The 20,273-nt window shown below is 37.2% G+C and overlaps 1 protein-coding gene across 3 annotated transcripts in view; it reads left to right on the forward strand.

The window, feature by feature from the left end:
* The window catches only part of Eip63E (cyclin dependent kinase Eip63E), a 74,009-nt gene that overhangs the window by 38,620 nt on the left and 15,116 nt on the right, over positions 1 to 20,273 (forward strand). For 2 of the 3 annotated variants that reach the window (XM_080174445.1, XM_080174438.1), the window contains exons 6-12: positions 216 to 363; positions 551 to 682; positions 1,456 to 1,568; positions 4,964 to 5,166; positions 5,435 to 5,502; positions 5,686 to 5,721; positions 18,463 to 18,588. In XM_080174445.1, coding sequence (XP_080030571.1) covers positions 216 to 363; positions 551 to 682; positions 1,456 to 1,568; positions 4,964 to 5,166; positions 5,435 to 5,502; positions 5,686 to 5,721; positions 18,463 to 18,588 — 826 coding nt within the window. The remainder of the gene's footprint in view (positions 1 to 215; positions 364 to 550; positions 683 to 1,455; positions 1,569 to 4,963; positions 5,167 to 5,434; positions 5,503 to 5,685; positions 5,722 to 18,462; positions 18,589 to 20,273) is intronic. The other variant, XM_080174454.1, reaches the window with a different exon arrangement.

The raw sequence follows: 20,273 nt of genomic DNA on the forward strand, positions 1-20,273 counted from the left end.
TAGGAATATTTGTGTAGTTTTGACCTTCGTACAACATTTGATACACATGAATCAATAAGTACATTTGAGTATTATAGTATTAGTCATATTAAGACCATACAAATTAATTTAACAATGTTTACCCCACACTTTAATTCCTTTTTTTGGCGAAATTCTGCCTTTGATTTGATAAAAAAGTTTTTGAAATTTTCTTCAACTTTTTAAATTTTGTAAAGGTTGGGAGCGGCTGCACGGTAGTGACGAGGGTTGCCGCAACGACACTTCCTCGTACAACAAGTCTGCATTTCCCAAGTCTTGCAGCAGCGCTGTCGGTCTCGCAGATGGTGACATGGTCAGGCAGCTGTCCGTTTCCTCGGATTCCAGGTATAGCCTTAATTTTGAAGATTTTTTCTTTTTGTAGCTGTCTCGTTATTAAAAAGAAACAATGTCTACTTTCGTGGTTTAGCTACTCTTCTATGCCTAATACCTGTTTGGATGCCATTTCATAATATTTTTTTCAATTAAAATGTTTTGAAATTCCTAAAATGCTAAGTTTTAATTTTGTGTTGAGATTATTGGATGAAGAGATCAAGAATGAGATGAACAAAGTGATTATGAGAGCAAAGAGACCCTCCAGGCCAAAATCTGAAGTTTTCCTTGACCAGGATGACAGGTATACACATACAACCAGTAAATTTTCCAGGTATAAAGGTACACGTTGGATCAACTAATTTATTATAAAAAAAACTAAATTACTTCTTTCATCGAACTAGTAACTCTATTTTTTTTATTAAAAGCGAAGCTACTCTATTGTACGTAAGTAAGTTTTGTCTGTATGTCCATTAGCTTCATGCGTCTGTCTACTAGTATTTGCTTATTGTGCTTCTTTACTCATTTATGTTTTTTTACCATATATTTTATGAAAAGCAATTATTTATAAATGGATAGAAGTGAAGTATTAAAAAAACAAACAACACATCATTATTTATTTATTCAATATTTTTTAATTTGATGTATTTTGTACAACAAATCGTTAAAAAACAATTGGACAAATCAACACTTAAGTGGTTTTCTTTTTTATAACATTTTCCTTTAATTATTTATAAATGAAATATTAATCTCCTATTCTTATTCATATGTTTTGTTTTTATAATATTTATTAATTCTAAAATAAAGATACGGAAAGTGTCATTTGTGACGTCATAAAAATACTTAAGAACGAGAGGAAAAGAGGGAAAGGAAACCCCTAAAAAAAGAATGATTTAGACGTATTTTTATGACGTCACGTATATCACTTTCCGCGTCTCCTTTTAAAATTCATAAAAAAAACCTATGTTACTAAAACTAGCAAAAAAACAATTACATTTACATAAACAAAACAAATAGGAAGTAATAAAAAGGTCGATATTAAATTTTTTTCAGCCTTTTAAATATACATATTATGATTATATATTGAAAATATCTAATTTGTTTCAGACGAAGGTCCAAACGTTATTCCGCATTCGGTGGGAACTCCCCTTTTGGAAAGCTGGAAGCATATGTCAAACTGGAACAGCTAGGGGAGGGCAGCTATGCCACAGTTTTTAAAGGTTAGTAATGACGTTTTTAACAGAACTAAAGAACTAAATTAAAAACAATAAATATCTCATGGATGCCTTTGTATCCTTTCTATCCTTATATAAAAAAGGATGTGTTTCTGTTTGTGTGTTTGTGAGTGTGCTGAGGTAAAGTCGAGTAATTTGTTATTAGGTTTAAATTTAAAAATTAAATCATTATGTGAAGTTTAACCCAAATCAATTTTAGATTAATAGTTGATAAACTTTTAGAAATCAATCATGATGATATTTATTGTTTATAAAAGTTTTAAATTACAAGTGTACTATTAGTCTGTAAGTTTCAGTTTACTTTAAAATAATACTTAAATTATTTTATTTTATTATAAGTTTCGTAACAAAACAATAATAATGAACGTTTTTCCTGAAAACACTTTTTGTTCTCCGGGAAAACGAATGATTTTGTGTGTAATAGTTTTACCTAATGATTAAAATACTCTTTACAAAAACTTTGATATCAGAGTTTGTCTGTAGCGTTTTTACTATTGGTTAATATACTCACAAAAAGCGTACATTAATGCCAGTAATTATTGGAATGGTAGTTGGATTCCATTTATATTTTTTAAAGCTTAATATCATTAATTTTAATGAAAAAAGAAGACATTTTTTGAAGAAAAAAAATTCTACCATTTAGTTTTCAAATTAAATTCTTTAAAAAAAAAAAAAATATTAGTTACTTTTTATGTTATTTAATCTTAATACACAAAAAGCATATATTTTGGTAGTCCGTTAAGTGATCCCTATATTCCTGAAAAGTAGAGGAAAAGAAAAGACTGAAGTAAATTGAATGAAAAGCTTATACTTGGCCATTAATCATGCTTACCTGACTATTACGCTCATGTCATAATTTTCATATACAAATTACTTTACACACGAAACAAAAAGTTTAAACATATACATACATGTGCTTAAAAGTTGGAAAAAATATCGTCTATTTGGCCGCTAAAAATCTCTATAAACAATTTCTATAGTTATTTTATAAAAGTAAAAAGATTACTGCCTGTCAGTAGAAAACCGCTGTATCGATAGGGTTCTCCTTAACAGTAAAGATTCTTATTGATCAAGAAAAGTTTATAAATATTTTGGAAAAGAGTACCACTTTCCTCCCGAGATAAACTGCTCCTGGAAATCCCTCCAAAAATTTGTATGTCTTTTTGGAAAAAAAGGTCATCTAATTTTCACTTCACCCACCAATTAAAAAAAATCACGCAAATAGAAAGTGATTTTGACTGATTCTAGTTATCAGATAAATGAATGATGATAAACATTCCTTTAACAAATACCCCATTCTTAAGTAATTAAAAAGAATGGAAATTATATTCATCTGCCTAACTATAAAGTTAGGTAGATAGAATATATTTAATATGCGTATTTTCATGTATTGTAAATAGAAGTGAATTCCATTAGAAAGAGGGGTTGGAAAATATTAAATGAATATTTAGTCATATTCAATTTACAATAACACTTTTTAATAAACCATTGGCTTCGCCCCTAACCTCTTGAGCCTTGGCTTCTAATGATGGGACTGGCTCCATTCCCTGCCAAGTTAAATTTAAACTTTTTTACGTAGGGGGGATTTTTGACGAGAACTTACTCATACTCATACCTATCCACATCCAGTTACTGCAGAATAGGGGATTTATGTTTTTGAGGGTCTACTGACACTCTAACCATTGTATTTCAATGTATGTTTACCAACATCTAGGTTAATTAACAATAATGATACAGAGTTGTTGTTGTGTTGTGTTGTTAGCCTTTATCATTATTCAATATTCATTCTTTTATCTATAAGCATACTTTTTTTTATAATCAGAACTACTCTATCAGCGTCAACTTTCTCATTAATGGACTAAACCATAAATATTCTTATTGCCTCCCAATGAAATTCATTTTATGTTTTAACTTAAGATATTTAAGCTTAAGTGTGTTTGTCTGTATGTTTAAGAATAAAAAAATATTGAACAATGATGACAACACTAAAAAGTAGCGAAGCACAAAAAATCGTGGATGGGAATAAGTACAAGTGGATTTAAAGAGGCGCACTGACAGACAGACGGACAGGCAAAGTAAATTATAGAGTAGCTAACTATAAAAGGTATATGAATTATTAAACTATTGTTTTGAATGTAAATATATGTATGTCAACGCATCTATGACCGTTTACAGTCTTGTTACATAACAAAAATAGGTAGGCATGATGTAATTATGTTTACTAAGTAATAATTATGTAAAAATGTAATTATTATTATCATTAATTAACTAATAATAAGTGTATAAAATTGTCAAATCCTAATGTAATAGTGTAGTAATTTTGGTGGAAATCTATCCCATAAAGACTTTTTTCTTCAAAAATGAACTTTATGTTGTCATTTTTAAATATGGGTTCTTGTGACTATCTGTCCCTCTGTCTTTCATCTGTCTATCTCTTCATTTGTCTGTAATGCTAGTCCAACTTTGCAGGCTGCCATAACGAGGGGCCCTTATAAATTAGCTCTCTGTATTTTGTTTACTGTATGTTTTACTGTATATTTTGCTTATAATTTCAAACAACTAGGCTGATATTGGACGTAATTCTTGTTAAAATATATCCATTTCAAAGTGTGGGATTATTACAATCGCTTTCAAATAGCAATGACTACAGTACCCTGTTGATATAATAAAACTTTGAAAGTGACTATTTAATAAAATTGCACTAATTGACTAAGCTAAAAATATCATGATTGCATTTTGTGTCGTTTTTAAAAGTAAGTGATTATAGACACTAAAATGATTTAAATTGCAGTATTGAAATACGATTGTTTTTTTTTCAACCTAAACTTAATTAATGTAATTTTTGTAACCAAAGAATTTTTTCTTTAATTCCCTTTTTCTTGTATAATAGGAACCTCGAGCCATAAATAAAAATAGGTCAATTCCAAGGAAAAACAAAGATTACGCAAAAAAAACTCAAAACTATTGTGCAAAAAGTTTTGCAAATTATTTAAACAACGTCACCTTTCACAGCAACCTCCACTCAACTCAGCTTAAAGAATCATTCAAAACTTTTGTTTATTTTTATATTTGAATTGTTTAAGTTTGCCATTTTATTTAATAAATAGCATGATATTTATTTTTAAAGAATTTCAGATGGCCAGAAAAATATTTTTGGCACATTCACCCTCCGAACTTTTAGAACACCCTCCACCCCCCCCCCCCCTCCTCAACAAAAAAAAACAAGATCAAAAACAGTTACTCTTGTCTGCTTTTCAGAAGTATAACAAAGATTGCAGTGATATTACAATGGACGATTAATCATTCTTTCCCCCTTATTAAAATGTTTAATTGTAAAAAGACTTACAAATTTTAATATTACAAATCTGTTTCTCTTTCAGGTTACAGCAATCTAACTAAGCAGGTGGTGGCTCTGAAAGAAATCCGGCTACAGGAGGAGGAGGGGACACCCTTCACGGCCATCAGAGAGGCCTCCCTACTCAAGGAGTTGAAGCACGCGAACATTGTGACCCTACACGACATCATCCACACCAAGAACTCTCTCACCTTTGTGTTTGAGTATGTCAACACAGATCTTTCACAGGTCACAAGCATTTCAGATTCTTCTCAAATTTAATAAGCTTTTTTTTTTGGTGGGGGGGGGGGGGGGAGGATAATTTTCGTGGGGTTAGTACTATATTTTCTAGAACTCCACTGATAATTGTAGTTTATTTGGTATGTATGTCTGAGAATCTTAAAATTTGCTTAGTTTCGCTTTCAGACTCTGTGCTATTCATTAAATGCTTTACCTTTAACGCCCATTCTTGTTTCCCTTCTTCTTTCAACATTCCATATTTGTGAATATTTTTCAGTACCTGGAGAAACATCCTGGCGGGTTGAGTGCCAGAAATGTGAAGCTTCTTATGTACCAGCTTTTCAGGTATAAACATATGTCATTCAATAAAGTTTAGTTCAATTATAATATTATCAATCAAATAAGATTTCTTCACAAAAAGTTTTGAAGAAGAGTTATAAAGTTTAGAAAGGTTACAAAATTTCATGAGGCTGTAACGATATCTATTGAATTTATATGTTAAAAATTCCAACAATACCTTTTTTTCAGGGGCTTGGCCTACTGTCACTGCAGACGAATTCTTCACAGGAAACAATTTCTTTACACTTTAATACTCCAAAAAAGATAAGATTTTTAACTTCAACTAGAGGAACTCAATTATTATAAAATGATTTTCTGAAAATTCTAAAGGAGACAAAATGAATTGAAAAGAGTGCTAAAATAAAATATCTTAATCTTAAGAATTGTGTAATATCATTCAAAATATGTTTAAAAACTTCAAAATTCCATATTATAAACACTTCGTAGAGATTCAAAAATTTTTAAACTTATAAAAAGACAATTTGATTTTAAACTTTTAGCACTTAAAGATTAAAGAAGCCGATAAAACGTTATTTTATCTCAGAAGTTATTCTAAAATCATAGAAAAAAGTCTTCGCGTAATTTAGAAGGTATATTGTTTTATTTTTTATTTATATAAAGTAAACTCTCATGCTTAGATTCGCAGAAAAAAGCACAAAAACTTTAGTTTTCAGATAGTAATTTCTACCTTTTCAAGTGAAAGATATTACAAAATAGACAATTTATTTTTCCTCCCTAGCTTTAGCTCGCATGGAAAAAGTAGAATAAATTTGTTTAATTATATTTTTCCAGCTCACAACAATTGAATTTAAACAACTATAATTTATAATAAAAGTCAAGAAAGGCTTTATAACAATTGTTGGAAATTTTTATACTAAGAGTAAAGTAGATTTACAAATAATACCATTTTTGAAAGATTATGTTGTTAAACTTAAAATAAAATAATTATAATTTCACTTTTTACAGCAATTGTATTCGTGTATTTTTTTACTTTGCAAGGCGTTTGATATTGACAAAGACGGAGGGAGGGGACATTTGACTGTAAATTGCACTGGTACTTAAAATTTTATAGCCATGTTAGCTTAAAATCTTTGGTCACTTTTAGTGAATTTTAGTTATTTTTCAAACTAGTAGTGTGGAAACTTTTTAATAAATAATTTTAATCTACAGAAGGGATAATTTTGTTCACATAATCTGGGTTGTAAATCAATTTAACGTTCAATGTATTATCCCTTAGGATCCCTGGTCCATTTATCAATATTTTCACTAATCCTCACTTTATTGCATCTACTCTCAAACATGCTCTACCTAATCTTTATATATACATATATCTATCTTTGTTTCTTTCAATCTTTCTTTTTCTCTTCCACCTTCCATCTTTGTTCTTGTTAAGCCTAATACTGCCCAGGTCCTTTTGTGGTATCCGCCGAGGATCAATGGCAGACACCGGAGTTCAATTAGATTACGGCAGTGTGACAGACGTGGACACCTTACTATAGAGAAGCTACGCTTCTCTAGCTTTCACTAGATAATGATCAACATCTACTTTTAGTTGTCACTTTATTGAAGGCTTAAGATATACTGGCGTTATATACAACAAACAATAATTACATGGATAGGAATAAATAATCATAACATAAAAGCATAAATAATATATGTACAATGGTCAGTTTGGGCAATAATGATTCCCCCATCCCTGGAAAGGGTGGGGGAGAATTAAGAATACAGTTAGCCATAATAAACATGACAGATTCAAATCATTAATTCTAAGCGTGGGGAGGGGGTCACTAGACCCCTTCCCCAGGACTCGGGGGAGGGCCATTGACCCTCCACCGAACCCCAGATCAGGGGTGCCATAGACATGGCTCACGGTTGCCGAATACCACAACTCTCCCCTCGGAAGGCTGGGAGATGGTTTCCCTACCAGACTTCCGACAGTGGTTGAGGCCTTCGGCCCGCTCCTTAGGGCTAAAATATATACAAACGATAATGATTCAATGGAATCCTAGTGGTGGGTATCTTCTTAGGGTTGATGGGCTCCCAATGTGGGGTAGAAGGCAGAGGCTGCCTTGGGTTGGATACGTTGGTCGGCGCCGGCAGGTATCAGGTTTGGTGGTGGCACATTGGTTGCTGGAACGGTCAGCAGTGGGACCTGCGGGTTGTTGTTGGCAGCGGCTGGGGCACTGGCTGCCAGGTTGAGTGTCTGAGCAGCGGCCTGTCCTCCTGAGGGGCCGCGGGGTCTGCCAGAGGGCGGTCCTGGTCTACCTGGGCGGTCATGCCCGCTGTCAGTGGATTTCATAGACACCATTTCCTCGGCTGCTTCCCTGCCGATGGGGATGGCATCCCAGTCCACTGAAAAGTCCCGGGACTTGGCATGGTTGAGCCTGGCTCTAGCCATCGCCTTCTTATACAAAGCTGGGTGGTACAGGAACACTTGTGATATCGCATTCAGGGCTGCCCGGACTCCTCCTTGTGCTGCTGCCAGAGAAATGATGGTGAGGTCCCCCAGCAGTTTGAGGATCAGCAGCAGCAAGCACAAGATGGCGGCGCCATCTCCCCACTCGTGGATGGCTTGTCTAAATCCTGCCCAGACATCCAGGGCTGCCTCTCCTTCCTCCGCCAGTCGGTCAATGTTGTAGGACACTATCCCATGGTCTCCTGTGGCCGAACAGCTGCCTTGCTGAACGCAGGAGCCATAGGATAGGCCGGTCAGCATGGCGCTCTTGTATGCTGGGAACGCCAGCAGCTGTTGCCAGTCGTTCAACTCAGCCTGTGAATACAGACCACCTGAACTGAAGTCATCTAAGGGGTCTGTCAACAGCTGCTTGGGCGTATCCAGCGGGGGTGGCCTCTTCTTGGGAGCAGGGGTCAGCTCTATCCAGCCTTCCTCTGCGTGCACAGTCAGGGGGTAGGTGGAGGAACAGGGAATCTTGGTGGCGTGCTCACTGTATACCCGCGTCACGGCGTCTACAAAACCTGTGGGCTCCACTGGCACTTTGTCCCAACACTCCTTGTGTTCGCGGACAACATACTTGTGCCTTTGGCAGGTCAGCTGCAGCAGGATGTCTCCCCTCAGTACCGAGAACGTGCTCCCCTGGACACGCACCGGGTGGGCCGGATCTAGTTGCTGGAGCTTCCAGCAGTTGGCCGCTACTTCTTCTGCTGCAGTGCTCCTCATGCGTGTTTCCAGGGTGAATCCAATATAACCTGCATGGATCTGTGCTTGGAGGGGAACGTCAACATCCCTGGCCGACACCCGGGGCAGCGCAGCCGCGGCTGGGTCAGCTGCCACAAACAGCGCTGGATGGTTGGTGGCATGGGCCTCGAAGTCGCAGTTCACAATTGAGGTGGGGCTGGTCATGTTGATGAAAAACTGGGCCTGATGGTCAACCAGATATGCATCCCTCACCAGGCTGGGCTGGAGGCTGCGGATCAGCCTCAAGGGGCAATCTCTTCCCAGGTGGTCCCACACGTAGGTTGCTTCCCCAGTGATACAGGACAGCTCAGAATGGGGACAGTCGAGGGTCAGGTGGTCAGACTGGGACTCCACCCGTCCATCCTCCACCACATAGGTCTCCTCCTTGACCAGCAGCCGCCGCTCCTGGAGCACTAATTCATTGCGGTAGAGCTGGCCCTCAAAGTGGACGTCCTCCCCCTCGCAACCCACCCCCTCGGGGCTGTTGACGAGGGCGCCCACTACATCAACGGTGAAGAACAGGGGGTGGTTCAGCTGGAACGTCAGTGGCTGGGTCTTGCCTGGCAACGTGTATACTCGGTTCCTGGCCAGGTCTCGGCACGCTTCTGGGTCTATCTTGGTTGGCCTCATGAGGGTGGGGACCGAGGTCACCTTGAGGTGACCCCATACCCCACACCTGAATGTCCACTGGGACACGGTGAGCTGACAGCTGAACCCAGTGGTTTCCCTCACCTTGACTTGCTGCAGGACGTGGATGTCGTGGCCCAGGGGCACCTCCTGGTGTAGGGGCTCCGTGTCACACATCTTTTCTTTGTTGTAAGACGTGACATGGGTGGGGTTGGCACAGTCCCACCCCACCAGGACGTAGCTGGTTGTAGGCCACACGGCTGCCAGAAGGAGGCCCCACAGGACCATCCACCAATGGGAGAGGCTTCCAGGTAACCATCTTCCTCGGGCACGCGGCTGGGGATCTCCGGTTCTGGTCACGGCTGCTTCTTGGGGCTGGACACGGCTGGGCTGCTCCTGGCTAGACACAAATTTCCATTGAGCGTTATCTGTATGCGGCCGAGGCACCCCGATACCCTCCCCAATGACAGACTGGCAAGCGACTGGCACTTGCCTGGGTGTCGGCTCCCCTAGCCCTAAATGCTCCCTTCCCTGGTCCAAGGCATGCCCAGTGGCATGGGGCTGAAGTGCATGTGGCACAGGCTCGCCCTTACTCAATGCCCTCCCCTGCCCTAGGAACTCAGGTGCATGTGGCACAGGCAAGCCCTTATTTTCCCAACTTTCAATCTCCCCAGCCTCAAGTGCAGGGGGCACAGGCAAGGCTGGGTGTTTACAAGGTTTTGGATTCAATACATTTAACAAATTCAACTTATCCTGATGGTGAGCCGCTGGGTTCCCTTGGCTGGTAGAGGGCTCTGGATGGCATGTAGCTGGACTCTCCCTGCAGGCTGGTGGCGCTGGCTGGCATGTAGCTGGGCTCTCCCTGCAGGCTGGTGGCGCTGGCTGGCTGGGGGTGACGGGTGTCACCCCTTCCTCTGGGACCGCTGGCTCGTTCCAGGACTCAGGTCTCTCGGTGGCGGCGACGGGGGTCGCCCCAGACATCAGGTTGGAGGCTGGCTCGTTCCAGGATCCAGGTATCTCGGTGGCGGCGACGGTTGTCGCCCCAAGCACACGGTGGGAGGCGCTGGATAGCACCCCCCCATCATCCCAGGTGGCGACGCCGGGTGGCGTCCCATACATCGATGCAGAGGTGCTGGCTAGCACCTCCTGCCTCTCTCGTTCAGCGGCTGCCAGGGCCTCCCCATACACCGTCTCAGGGACGCTGGGCAGCGCCCCTCCACTCTTGCTGGGTAGGCTCGGTCGGGCAGGTTCCATCATATTGAGACTGAAAGGCTGGGGCCTCAGCACCTCTGGCTCGGCTATGTTGTTGGGCTGTATCAGCTCTGGCCCCAGATGGTTCAGACTGAAGCCTAGGCCAACCCGGTTGGGCTCAGCCGCGCCGCCCAGTACGTTGATCCTAGCTGGGACAGTCCCGAACTGCGGCATCCCATCGGCTCGGTCCGCAGCTCTGGAGGCGGCTGCTTGCGGTGGTGGTGCTGGGGGCGCGCTCCCTTCCATATGGGCCACTCTGCTGGGCTTCCCTGGAGGGGCACCTTTGTCGGCGGTGCGCCTGCGGCTGGCTACCTGGGCCCAGTCAGCTCTACACTCGGCCGCCGTGTGGCCGTCATAGTGGCAACGCTCACACTTGGCAGAACGGTCACGGCGTGGCTGGGTGCGCCTCTCCTCTAGGCTAACTTCCATAGGCGTTGGACAGTCTCGAGCTCGGTGGCCTCTCCCCTGGCAGCGGTAGCAGCGGCCTGGAACCTTGTCATCTGGAGCGACCTTCCCCATCTGGTGGAGACCCGGAGCCAAGGAGCCAATCTCCATTGGCTCCGACTCGTCATATTGGGGCAACTGGATGCAGGCAGATCCAGTCAGCCCGTCGGTCGAGTCCACTAAGCACACACCCTCCTTCAGTTGCTTAGTAACCATGGTCACGGTGAACATGGCCTTGCGAGTGTACTCAGGTACACTCGCAATTTCATGGTTCATCATGAGGCGTTTTACATTGGCGTTACGAATTCCACGGTTTAATTCGTCCACCAACAATTCAAGATCCTCATGATTGTAGGCGTCCCTATACAAGGCGCACTTTGTTGATATGTACGCCTGTATAGGTTCTGTCGAGTGTTGCTTGTAGTCCCTAAACGCTTGTTTAAGCGTTTGGGACTCAAAAGCAGGACGAAATAACAATTCACACTCGGTCTTGACCTGCTCGTAGGTCAAGGCTTGGCCTGCCTCGCCAAACAGATGGGACGCCATTTCCGCCGCTTGCCCTACCAATGACAGTAGTAGGGCGTTGCGGCGGTTGAGGGAATCATGAGGTGGCACGCGGTAAGCCGCCCATGACATTTCCAGTCGGCGGATATGTGCCGACCAGGACTGCTTGGGCGGCCCTCTATACTCCGGCAGATTGCTCAACATCAGCTTGCGGTACTCGGCTGGTGCCGGCTGAGGGTCATCCTGGAGCCATCCTGGGGCTTGGTCACCTCCTGGGACTTGATGCTGGTCCATTGGGTCAACGGTGAAACGGCGGGCGCAAAGTTATACAGGAATACAATGAATGGGTTGTCACTTGAGGCTTCCTAGCCTAACAGCCAACACTGTTTGTATCACTAGGTTGGGAGTTTTAGTTGCAAAGGTATAACTTAGCTGTACTTATCAATGGTTAGATGTTGAGGTAGATAGATGTTGAGGTAGATAGATGTTGAGGGTCTGAACTGCTGTCAGGAACTGATTGGGTTTTCCCTTATCACACTAGAGCTAGGAGGAAAGAAACTTGCAATTCTTTATTTGCTAAAAATACCCCTGTTAGATGCTATGGAGTAGCTCTGCTCTGGTGTGAAGGTGTGTGTGTGTGTGTGTGTGTGTGTACGTGGAATCTTCTGTCCTTGTAACGCGCGTTCGCGCCGTCAAATCCGCGCACACGGGGAAAACGCGCTCTCACCCCTCAGCTCGCTCCCTCATTGGTCCGTTTCGTCCGTTGGATTTATGATGTTTTCCGCACTTTGTTGCGCTACCCGTGAGTGGCGCTCTGTATATCCGATCGCTAGCTCCACACTACAGACGGACTTGGCCTAGTGTGGGTAGGAAGGGGGAAGCGCGTGAGGGGACGGGGGTAACTCCGTCCGTTCCCACTGTGAGGGAGGGGGTAACTGTGTGTTGGTGTAATGGGGCCTCTGCTTCTTAATCTCAGGCTTATCTGTTATACAACCCTGATTGTATTTGTCTTCAAATGGAAAGGGGCCCCCTCCCCTTCCCTTGGAATAAAGGGTGTATTTGTTATTGTGCTGTGGGCTTGAAATTGTTTTGATTATATTACATCTAACTTTTATTGCTGTCCTTATCACAATTACATAACAGATTTGTTGACCAACTCTGTTCTATTTTTAGCTGTTATCACAATAAACAGTAATCCAAGCCTGTTCTATTCTTAGATTTATCACAACACAACAATTTGTTTGCCAAGCTTTGCTCATAAATCTATTGTTTGGTCATCACATTGGGGTGGTAATCCCTGCAAATGTGATATAATATCTGTCTTCTAGATGGGTGGCTGCGTTGTAGCTTCTCAGGATACTCGGGGTTGACGTAGTTTTTCTCTGTTCTGGTGCACTACACCCGTATGTTAGCTCGCAGCTTGCAGCTATGTGGCATGTTTCAGCCTATCGGCGGCAGGGAATGTCCCGTCCTGCTAGCGCCACTGGTTCGGATCCTGCTATTTCTTGCAGTAAAGTTGGCCTATTTTCAGCCGTCTACACGTATTTGGCTTGTTTCAGCCGGTCCGCAGGCCTGTTTCAGCCCTTTTGGCGCTCAATTCTCCGTTAGATATCAGCGCTGCTCGCGGTTATTCGTCAGATTTCGCTGTTTTGCTTCCACAACTGCCGGATGCAGAGTTAAACTTTGCTGTCCAGGGTGGGTAATTCAGGTTGCTTGCGTCAGTTTTGCCAGATTCACTGCTGGGAGTACCTTAGCCTCAGATGCGCGTCTGCTCTACACTTGTGGTTCGCCGTAATCTCACACAGCTGTCACCAAAGTTGTGGTATCCGCCGAGGATCAATGGCAGACACCGGAGTTCAATTAGATTACGGCAGTGTGACAGACGTGGACACCTTACTATAGAGAAGCTACGCTTCTCTAGCTTTCACTAGATAATGATCAACATCTACTTTTAGTTGTCACTTTATTGAAGGCTTAAGATATACTGGCGTTATATACAACAAACAATAATTACATGGATAGGAATAAATAATCATAACATAAAAGCATAAATAATATATGTACAATGGTCAGTTTGGGCAATAATGATTCCCCCATCCCTGGAAAGGGTGGGGGAGAATTAAGAATACAGTTAGCCATAATAAACATGACAGATTCAAATCATTAATTCTAAGCGTGGGGAGGGGGTCACTAGACCCCTTCCCCAGGACTCGGGGGAGGGCCATTGACCCTCCACCGAACCCCAGATCAGGGGTGCCATAGACATGGCTCACGGTTGCCGAATACCACACTTTTACTTCCATATTTTTCATAGAAAAAGGTTTAGGTATCTTTTTAAGGTATTTTTTATTTATCTTTTGCTTAACATATTGTACACTTATTCGAGTTTACTTTACTTTTCGGGCATTGCTCAAACAGCTTCCAATCATTTATTTTTCATCCATAACTTTTGCCTATGTTAAAATTATCTTTCTCTCTTTCTCTATCTCTCTCTTTTTTTTTCTTCCTCTATATGTGTGCAATTTGTGTGCATATATTTGGTATTATAAAGGATCTAATGTGCACATACTTCATCATGGGATGGGACACATCTTAATTGCATAGCAACTCTATAAGTTTTAGTTTTGGCGGATTGTTCTGTATTTAATGCCATTAGATTAATCTACCAACTTTGTCATAATGACACATTAAGAAATATTGGTCTATTTGGAATCTAATGTTAATTTAAAGTAAGTTTTTTTTCTCGAATTTAATCTGTTTTAGTCATATGTAAGTTTGTATTTTGTACTTTTAGAAAAATAAAAAAATTACCATAGCTGTCTTTAAAACCAAAGAATTTTCTGAAACTTTTCCTCTGAAATACTTTCTTTTTAGTTCAAAATGTTCTTTGTAATTCCAAAATAATGTTGGAACAAATTTGGAATATAATGTTAGCATGACTTTCAAGATATTAAAAAGAAAATGACTTTCATAAATTAGATTAAACATGGAAGATAAGCTTAAAATATATTCATCTCTGTACATATTAACCTGACCACTGCGGGATATAAAGATATCTTACAGGACAGCTCAAAGTAATTATAAAATGTAATTTATAAAGTCTTTTAGCTAATATAAATGGAAAGTCATTCCTTACAATGGTAATTTTTTGTCAATTTTAATATTTTTTATCCTATACTATATTTTTTAAAGTGAAAATAACTATCATTTCTAATAAATTTTTTTTGTAATCATAATTTGTATAAGAACTCTTTTATTTAGAAACATTGACAAAACAAAATTTCATGTAATCTTGTTTTTCATGTTTCATACTCTGTTAAGAAGAAGAAAAGATATTATCCCCCCCGGGTAATCACAAAGAATAATGGATAATTCCATCCTATTACATTTAGTACAATATTTCAGCTTTTATCTCATTACAATGAGTGGTGTTATATATGTTTGTGTTTGTTTGTGTTTCCAACAATTTCACCATTGTTTAGCTTCAAATTGGGTTTTACAAGCAAAGCTACTCTAAGTACTGATAAAATAGTTGTTAAAAAAAGCTCTTGGGGATTAGTAAACACAACGCATAACAATAGAGTTTTAATGTCAGCTTTTTGAAAATTTGAAGTTAAGTTATGAATTGAGGATTCTTTGAAGAATAAACTCTCCTTTCACTTATTTGAGTTAATCTTTTGTTATCTATTTAATTTGATGTGATTTGATTTCTTTCTCTTGGAGACAATTGTTCTTGTTTTCTATAAGAAATTTTTTGGTTCAATTCTATCAATTATTTGCTTTTAGATACTTTTTCACTTGAAAATGATGCTCTTTTTTGTAATTTGCACAGTTTCAATCAATGATCAATGCCAATTTATTTCAAAAAAAAGACTTTGTTTGTATCTTAAAAAGAACTATATCATAAATTGAATGTAACAGGAACAGAAAACTTTCAAGGAAAAAAATAGGATAAACATTGAAGGCATCAAGTTTTTAACTCATATACATTATTTGAGTTTTAAATTCTCATATTTGTTCCTGTAAAAGATTAATCATGCAAATCTTTGTTTAAACAGGAAAAACTTGTTTGAATTTTGTGAACCAAACGGGAATTGTCAATTGATTAGTATATATTTCTTTTCCCAATACTCTGAAAGACGTCAGAAGGTTAAGTTTTGAACAATCAAGAAATGTACATTTAGAGAACTTTATGTAAGTATTTTATGCTAATTCATGATAAACTATTGAGATTATTTCAAAGTTAAAAGACGTATATATAGAATTTATTTTTAGATAAAGAAAACTTAAATTAATGAAATTGCTTTTGCTTTTTATCTAGGTTCTGTTGAGAACAATAAAAGATGTAACATAAGTTGTCAATTGATTTTCATTTTGTAAACTTTTTATTCCCTGTTGTATCCCAATGTGATGCCAAATCTAGAATCTCCCTTCAACCCAGGGATATAATGGATAAGACGATGAACAGTAAGTTGATGTATATCCCCAATGATATCAAACAAAACTATTGGTTGAAAAGTTGATACTGATTGTTAACACAAACCAATCAAGGTATGATGAAAGTACTCTAAAGTTTTAAGCCAAATTTAAGAGAGTATGTTTATAAAACTTGGGGTACCTTGACAATTTACAGTCCAATATCCCCTACCTACCTGAGCATCCCTCTGCCACTCTGGTCTAAGTGACCTTTTTCTCTGGAGTACTTGAGAACAGAACTAAAATTGTGAAGTGAACCTGAAAATGATGGACATTTTCTCAGCTTGAGGTCTTGGTCAATAGGGTGGCCCTGTCATATTCTTTACATTTTTTGGTTAATTATTTCTTTATGTATAATTATTAAAATTTAAGATATTAGAATATCTTTTGATCTTAAGATTATTCTAAATACTAGCCTAAAGAAAATAACATAAATTTTTAGGATAAACTTTTTCTTTAAAATTATGAATAAAAATCATTATTTTTGTTTATAATTTTGTCTGGAAGAAGTGTACTTATTGTAGCAAATCTCTATTTCATGTTAGAAGGGATTTTATAGGAAATTAATAATTAATATATATTTACAAGATAAAGTAACATTAAAGATAAAGAAAGAACAAATTGACAGACATATTGTGAAAATTATGAAAAAATAGAATTGAGATAAGAGAAAATAGGGGCAGTGTGTATAGAATTGTTAACCTTAATCCCCTTAATATTCCCTAGAATGAGAGCAAACTCACTGTTACATAGGACAAAATATCACTGGACAACACATTTTGTTAAATACTTTCCATGTTTTTAATAATTTTTTCATACATGTAATAGTAGTTTTCTTCTAATGTTACACTAGCCAATACTATAGACAAAAAGAAATTTTATTACTGGGTAGCTAATGAAAGCGGAGTAAAAAGATAAATTTTATTATTTCAAATTGTTGCATCCCTTGCTTAATTTTTCCAACACACTCATATACACATTCTCTCTTCACTAGTCTACTTCAGTTCTTTCTCAATTACTTAATATTTAATATTAAATACTAGGGATCAGAAGAAATCTCTATTTATACTATTATGAATTTTATTTTTCAATTTTTTTCATATTTATATAAATTGATTTTTAAGGAAATCCTTCAACTGTTCTCAAAAACTCTTTGATATTTAGTAGATTTATTTAGAACTGATTTTAGATTTTATTTGAATTCTATATATCTGCTCTATTTGACTAAAAGTATTAACCTATTTAAATAAAGACTAAACCTACTAAAATTTCCATATTCAACATAAATTTGCCAGTTTATTAACTATTCAAATATTTCTAGCACAAAACTTGGAAAATCATAAATTCTTTCAAGTTTTTATGACATTTTTTCCTATACATTTTTAAACTCTGTTTTAGAGAAAAATGCATTTATTCAAAAGAGTTTTTGCTTTTAAGAGATAAAAATTCTTATAGATTCACATTTTTTTTATGAAATTCTTGATTAATATTTTTTATTTTGATAAATCACAAGTTTTCAGCCATTTAGTTAATTTATATTTTCAAAGGATTTTTGAAATTTGTATCTTTAATCCAATTCCTCTTTAATGATATAAAACCCAATAAGTTTAGCTAATAATACCTGATTAAAATGATTGAAAATACTTCAGTGTTCCTGCATAATACTAATGTATATTAAGAATATATTGAAGATCAAAGGTGGCTGAGTAGATGAACTAATTGAGTTTAGATTCCCACTCAGTTTTTTTTGTTCATCATGAGTCTATGTTAAATCTGGGTGGCTGCCAATGTTACCAACAAAAAATATCATTTTGTGGATTTTTAGCAATTGTTTGTACATACTAAAAAGGGTTAGAATGTAAGACTGGAAGAGTTCACATTATAAAATGCACCAAAATACATAACATGATTAAAATATTTTCTAGGATTAACATAACAGGTGCTAATTTACAATAGTACAATTGCCGGATCCTAGTTAACTTTTTTTTAGGGAGTTGGGTAGATATTCCCCTAATTTGACAACTATCAACTCCACACTTCTGTTTGGGATGGCAAAATTGCCCCCTTCCAATTCATTAATAATATAGAAAAGATAAAATAAATATTCTTTTTATTATTTTTAAATGAATATCATTAATGTTTTTCTTTTCAAAACAATTTTAAGCTGATTAAAATATAAAAGGGAGAAATTAAATAATCTTCTTCATAATCTCTCTTTATGAAAATAGTTCATTTACATTTCAAGCTATTTTTTTAAATTAAAAAACATTTAAGAGGAAATGGGATACTGTACACTCCGTCATTTATTAGAGCTTAAATGATCATTATCAAGCCAAAAAGTATTGAATCTGTTTCTGTCATTGTTACCAATCGAAAATAATACGTTTAGGATATAAAAGGAACTGAACAATGATATTTCGCCTTATTTGTGTTTCCTATTTATGTGTATAATGAAATGTTAAACCGTGCAGAGATGTGAAGCCGCAAAACCTGCTGATTTCTGAGGCTGGTGAGTTGAAGTTGGCGGATTTTGGCCTCGCCAGGGCCAAGTCTGTTCCAAGCCACACCTACTCTCATGAAGTTGTGACTTTATGGTAAGTACATTTTGTTACTTTCATATATTTATGCCCCACTTTTACACATACAAAAGTTAAACTTAAAACATAAAATGTAAAAGAATGATTAATATTTTTAAAAAGGTTTAAGTAAACAAAGTTGTTTGTGGTTAACAAAATGACATATTAAGTTGAATAATATAAACAATTTAACTTAGTTTCAAGATTTCTACAGCAAAAAGATATTTTTAATTTTTCATACTGAACTTTTATAGCATAATAGAAAAGCTGGACTAATGTTGCAAGTGAATCATGTAGGTCTGTAAATAATGTATAATACCTGGATTTTTCACTTCTCCAAGATTTGTCACTGTCGAGTTCTTACAACTATACAATTTACATACCAGAGAATAGAAGAATATTGAACTAGAAGAAAAACAATTTTTAGTCAAAATTTTCATCTGTAAAAAGCAACTTTGCAGAATTAATAGAGTATGTTTTTAATATTTAAAGAACGCAAAACTAATTTAAATAAGCAAATTGTTGTGATTTTTAATTTTTTTGCCATATCTGTACTTATGCAAACATAAACTTTTTTCATCATGCACCATCTATTACTATTCATTGAACTAAAGTATTTTTTTTCTACGAATTATCCTTGAACTAATATCTGCCGACCCCTATTTTTTAAAATCTCCGTTTTTTATTGTTTTGGATAAATGCGTGTTTGTTATTGAATAAAATTTAACAATGGGTATTTATGTAGATTATACATATATGGAGAGATATTTGAATGCAAAACATGTTTCTTCTTCTTTTCATGAAATTCTTAAAGAAACTCTCACTCGAGCTCTTTCTTTTTTCTTTACTCTTTCTTATGTAGAATCTTAGGATAATTTAGCTCATTTTTTATTTTGTTTAGTTATGTGAAATAATATCATAAAATATTTTTTTCTACTCTCTTAATGTAGAAATAACTTTAGGATTTTAAATACAATTAAAAACTTTTTAGTAGAGGAGCTTTTTTCATCGAATATGGCTTAATGTCATTATTTTATTTTAAATTGTAAAGTCTAAAAGGGGTAGTTGCACAAAATGCATTTAAACTTGAATTGAGCTGCATATTTTTTCTGTTTAATAGTTTAAGCTACATCTATAGGGCATATATTTGAAAGAATAACAATTTTCTACTAGGTAGTTTTAAAAATATCAAGACTTGAAAATCAAGTTTTTTTTAATATTTACAATTCTATAATATCTATGCAAAATGTAAAGTCCTTTATCTATTAAGGTCCCAATGAAGTAAACAGCCCTGAAAAGGCAAACCATTACATTCTCCTAATATTTCTGGAAAAAAACAAAGTAATTATGAAAGTATTACTAATTCTTTTCTCTTTATAAAAGTCGGGGGTGGGGGGGGGGGGGGTACCTGTAAAATACACCGGTACCCACGGTTTTATATTGGATATTTCATTTGTTAATTAAAAAACTTAGGTTATTTCTTTAAATTTTGATTAGTTGGATCTAAACAAACTTTTCTAACAATTATTCTAATATATAGAATTTTTAGTTATCATCCTTGGGAATGTATATCAATTAATCTTCCATTGTCTTATACTTTAAAATCCCTGGTTAAATAATTACTGTTTCATCTTTTTAAGTTACAGTCGACGAACAGTTATGTCATGCGTTAGTTATAGAAAAGTTGTGCTGTACTTCAATTA

The sequence above is a fragment of the Acartia tonsa genome, chromosome 1 (assembly GCF_053477335.1).
Source record: "Acartia tonsa isolate MP-2025a chromosome 1, ASM5347733v1, whole genome shotgun sequence".
Classification (NCBI taxonomy): Eukaryota; Metazoa; Arthropoda; class Copepoda; order Calanoida; family Acartiidae; genus Acartia; species Acartia tonsa.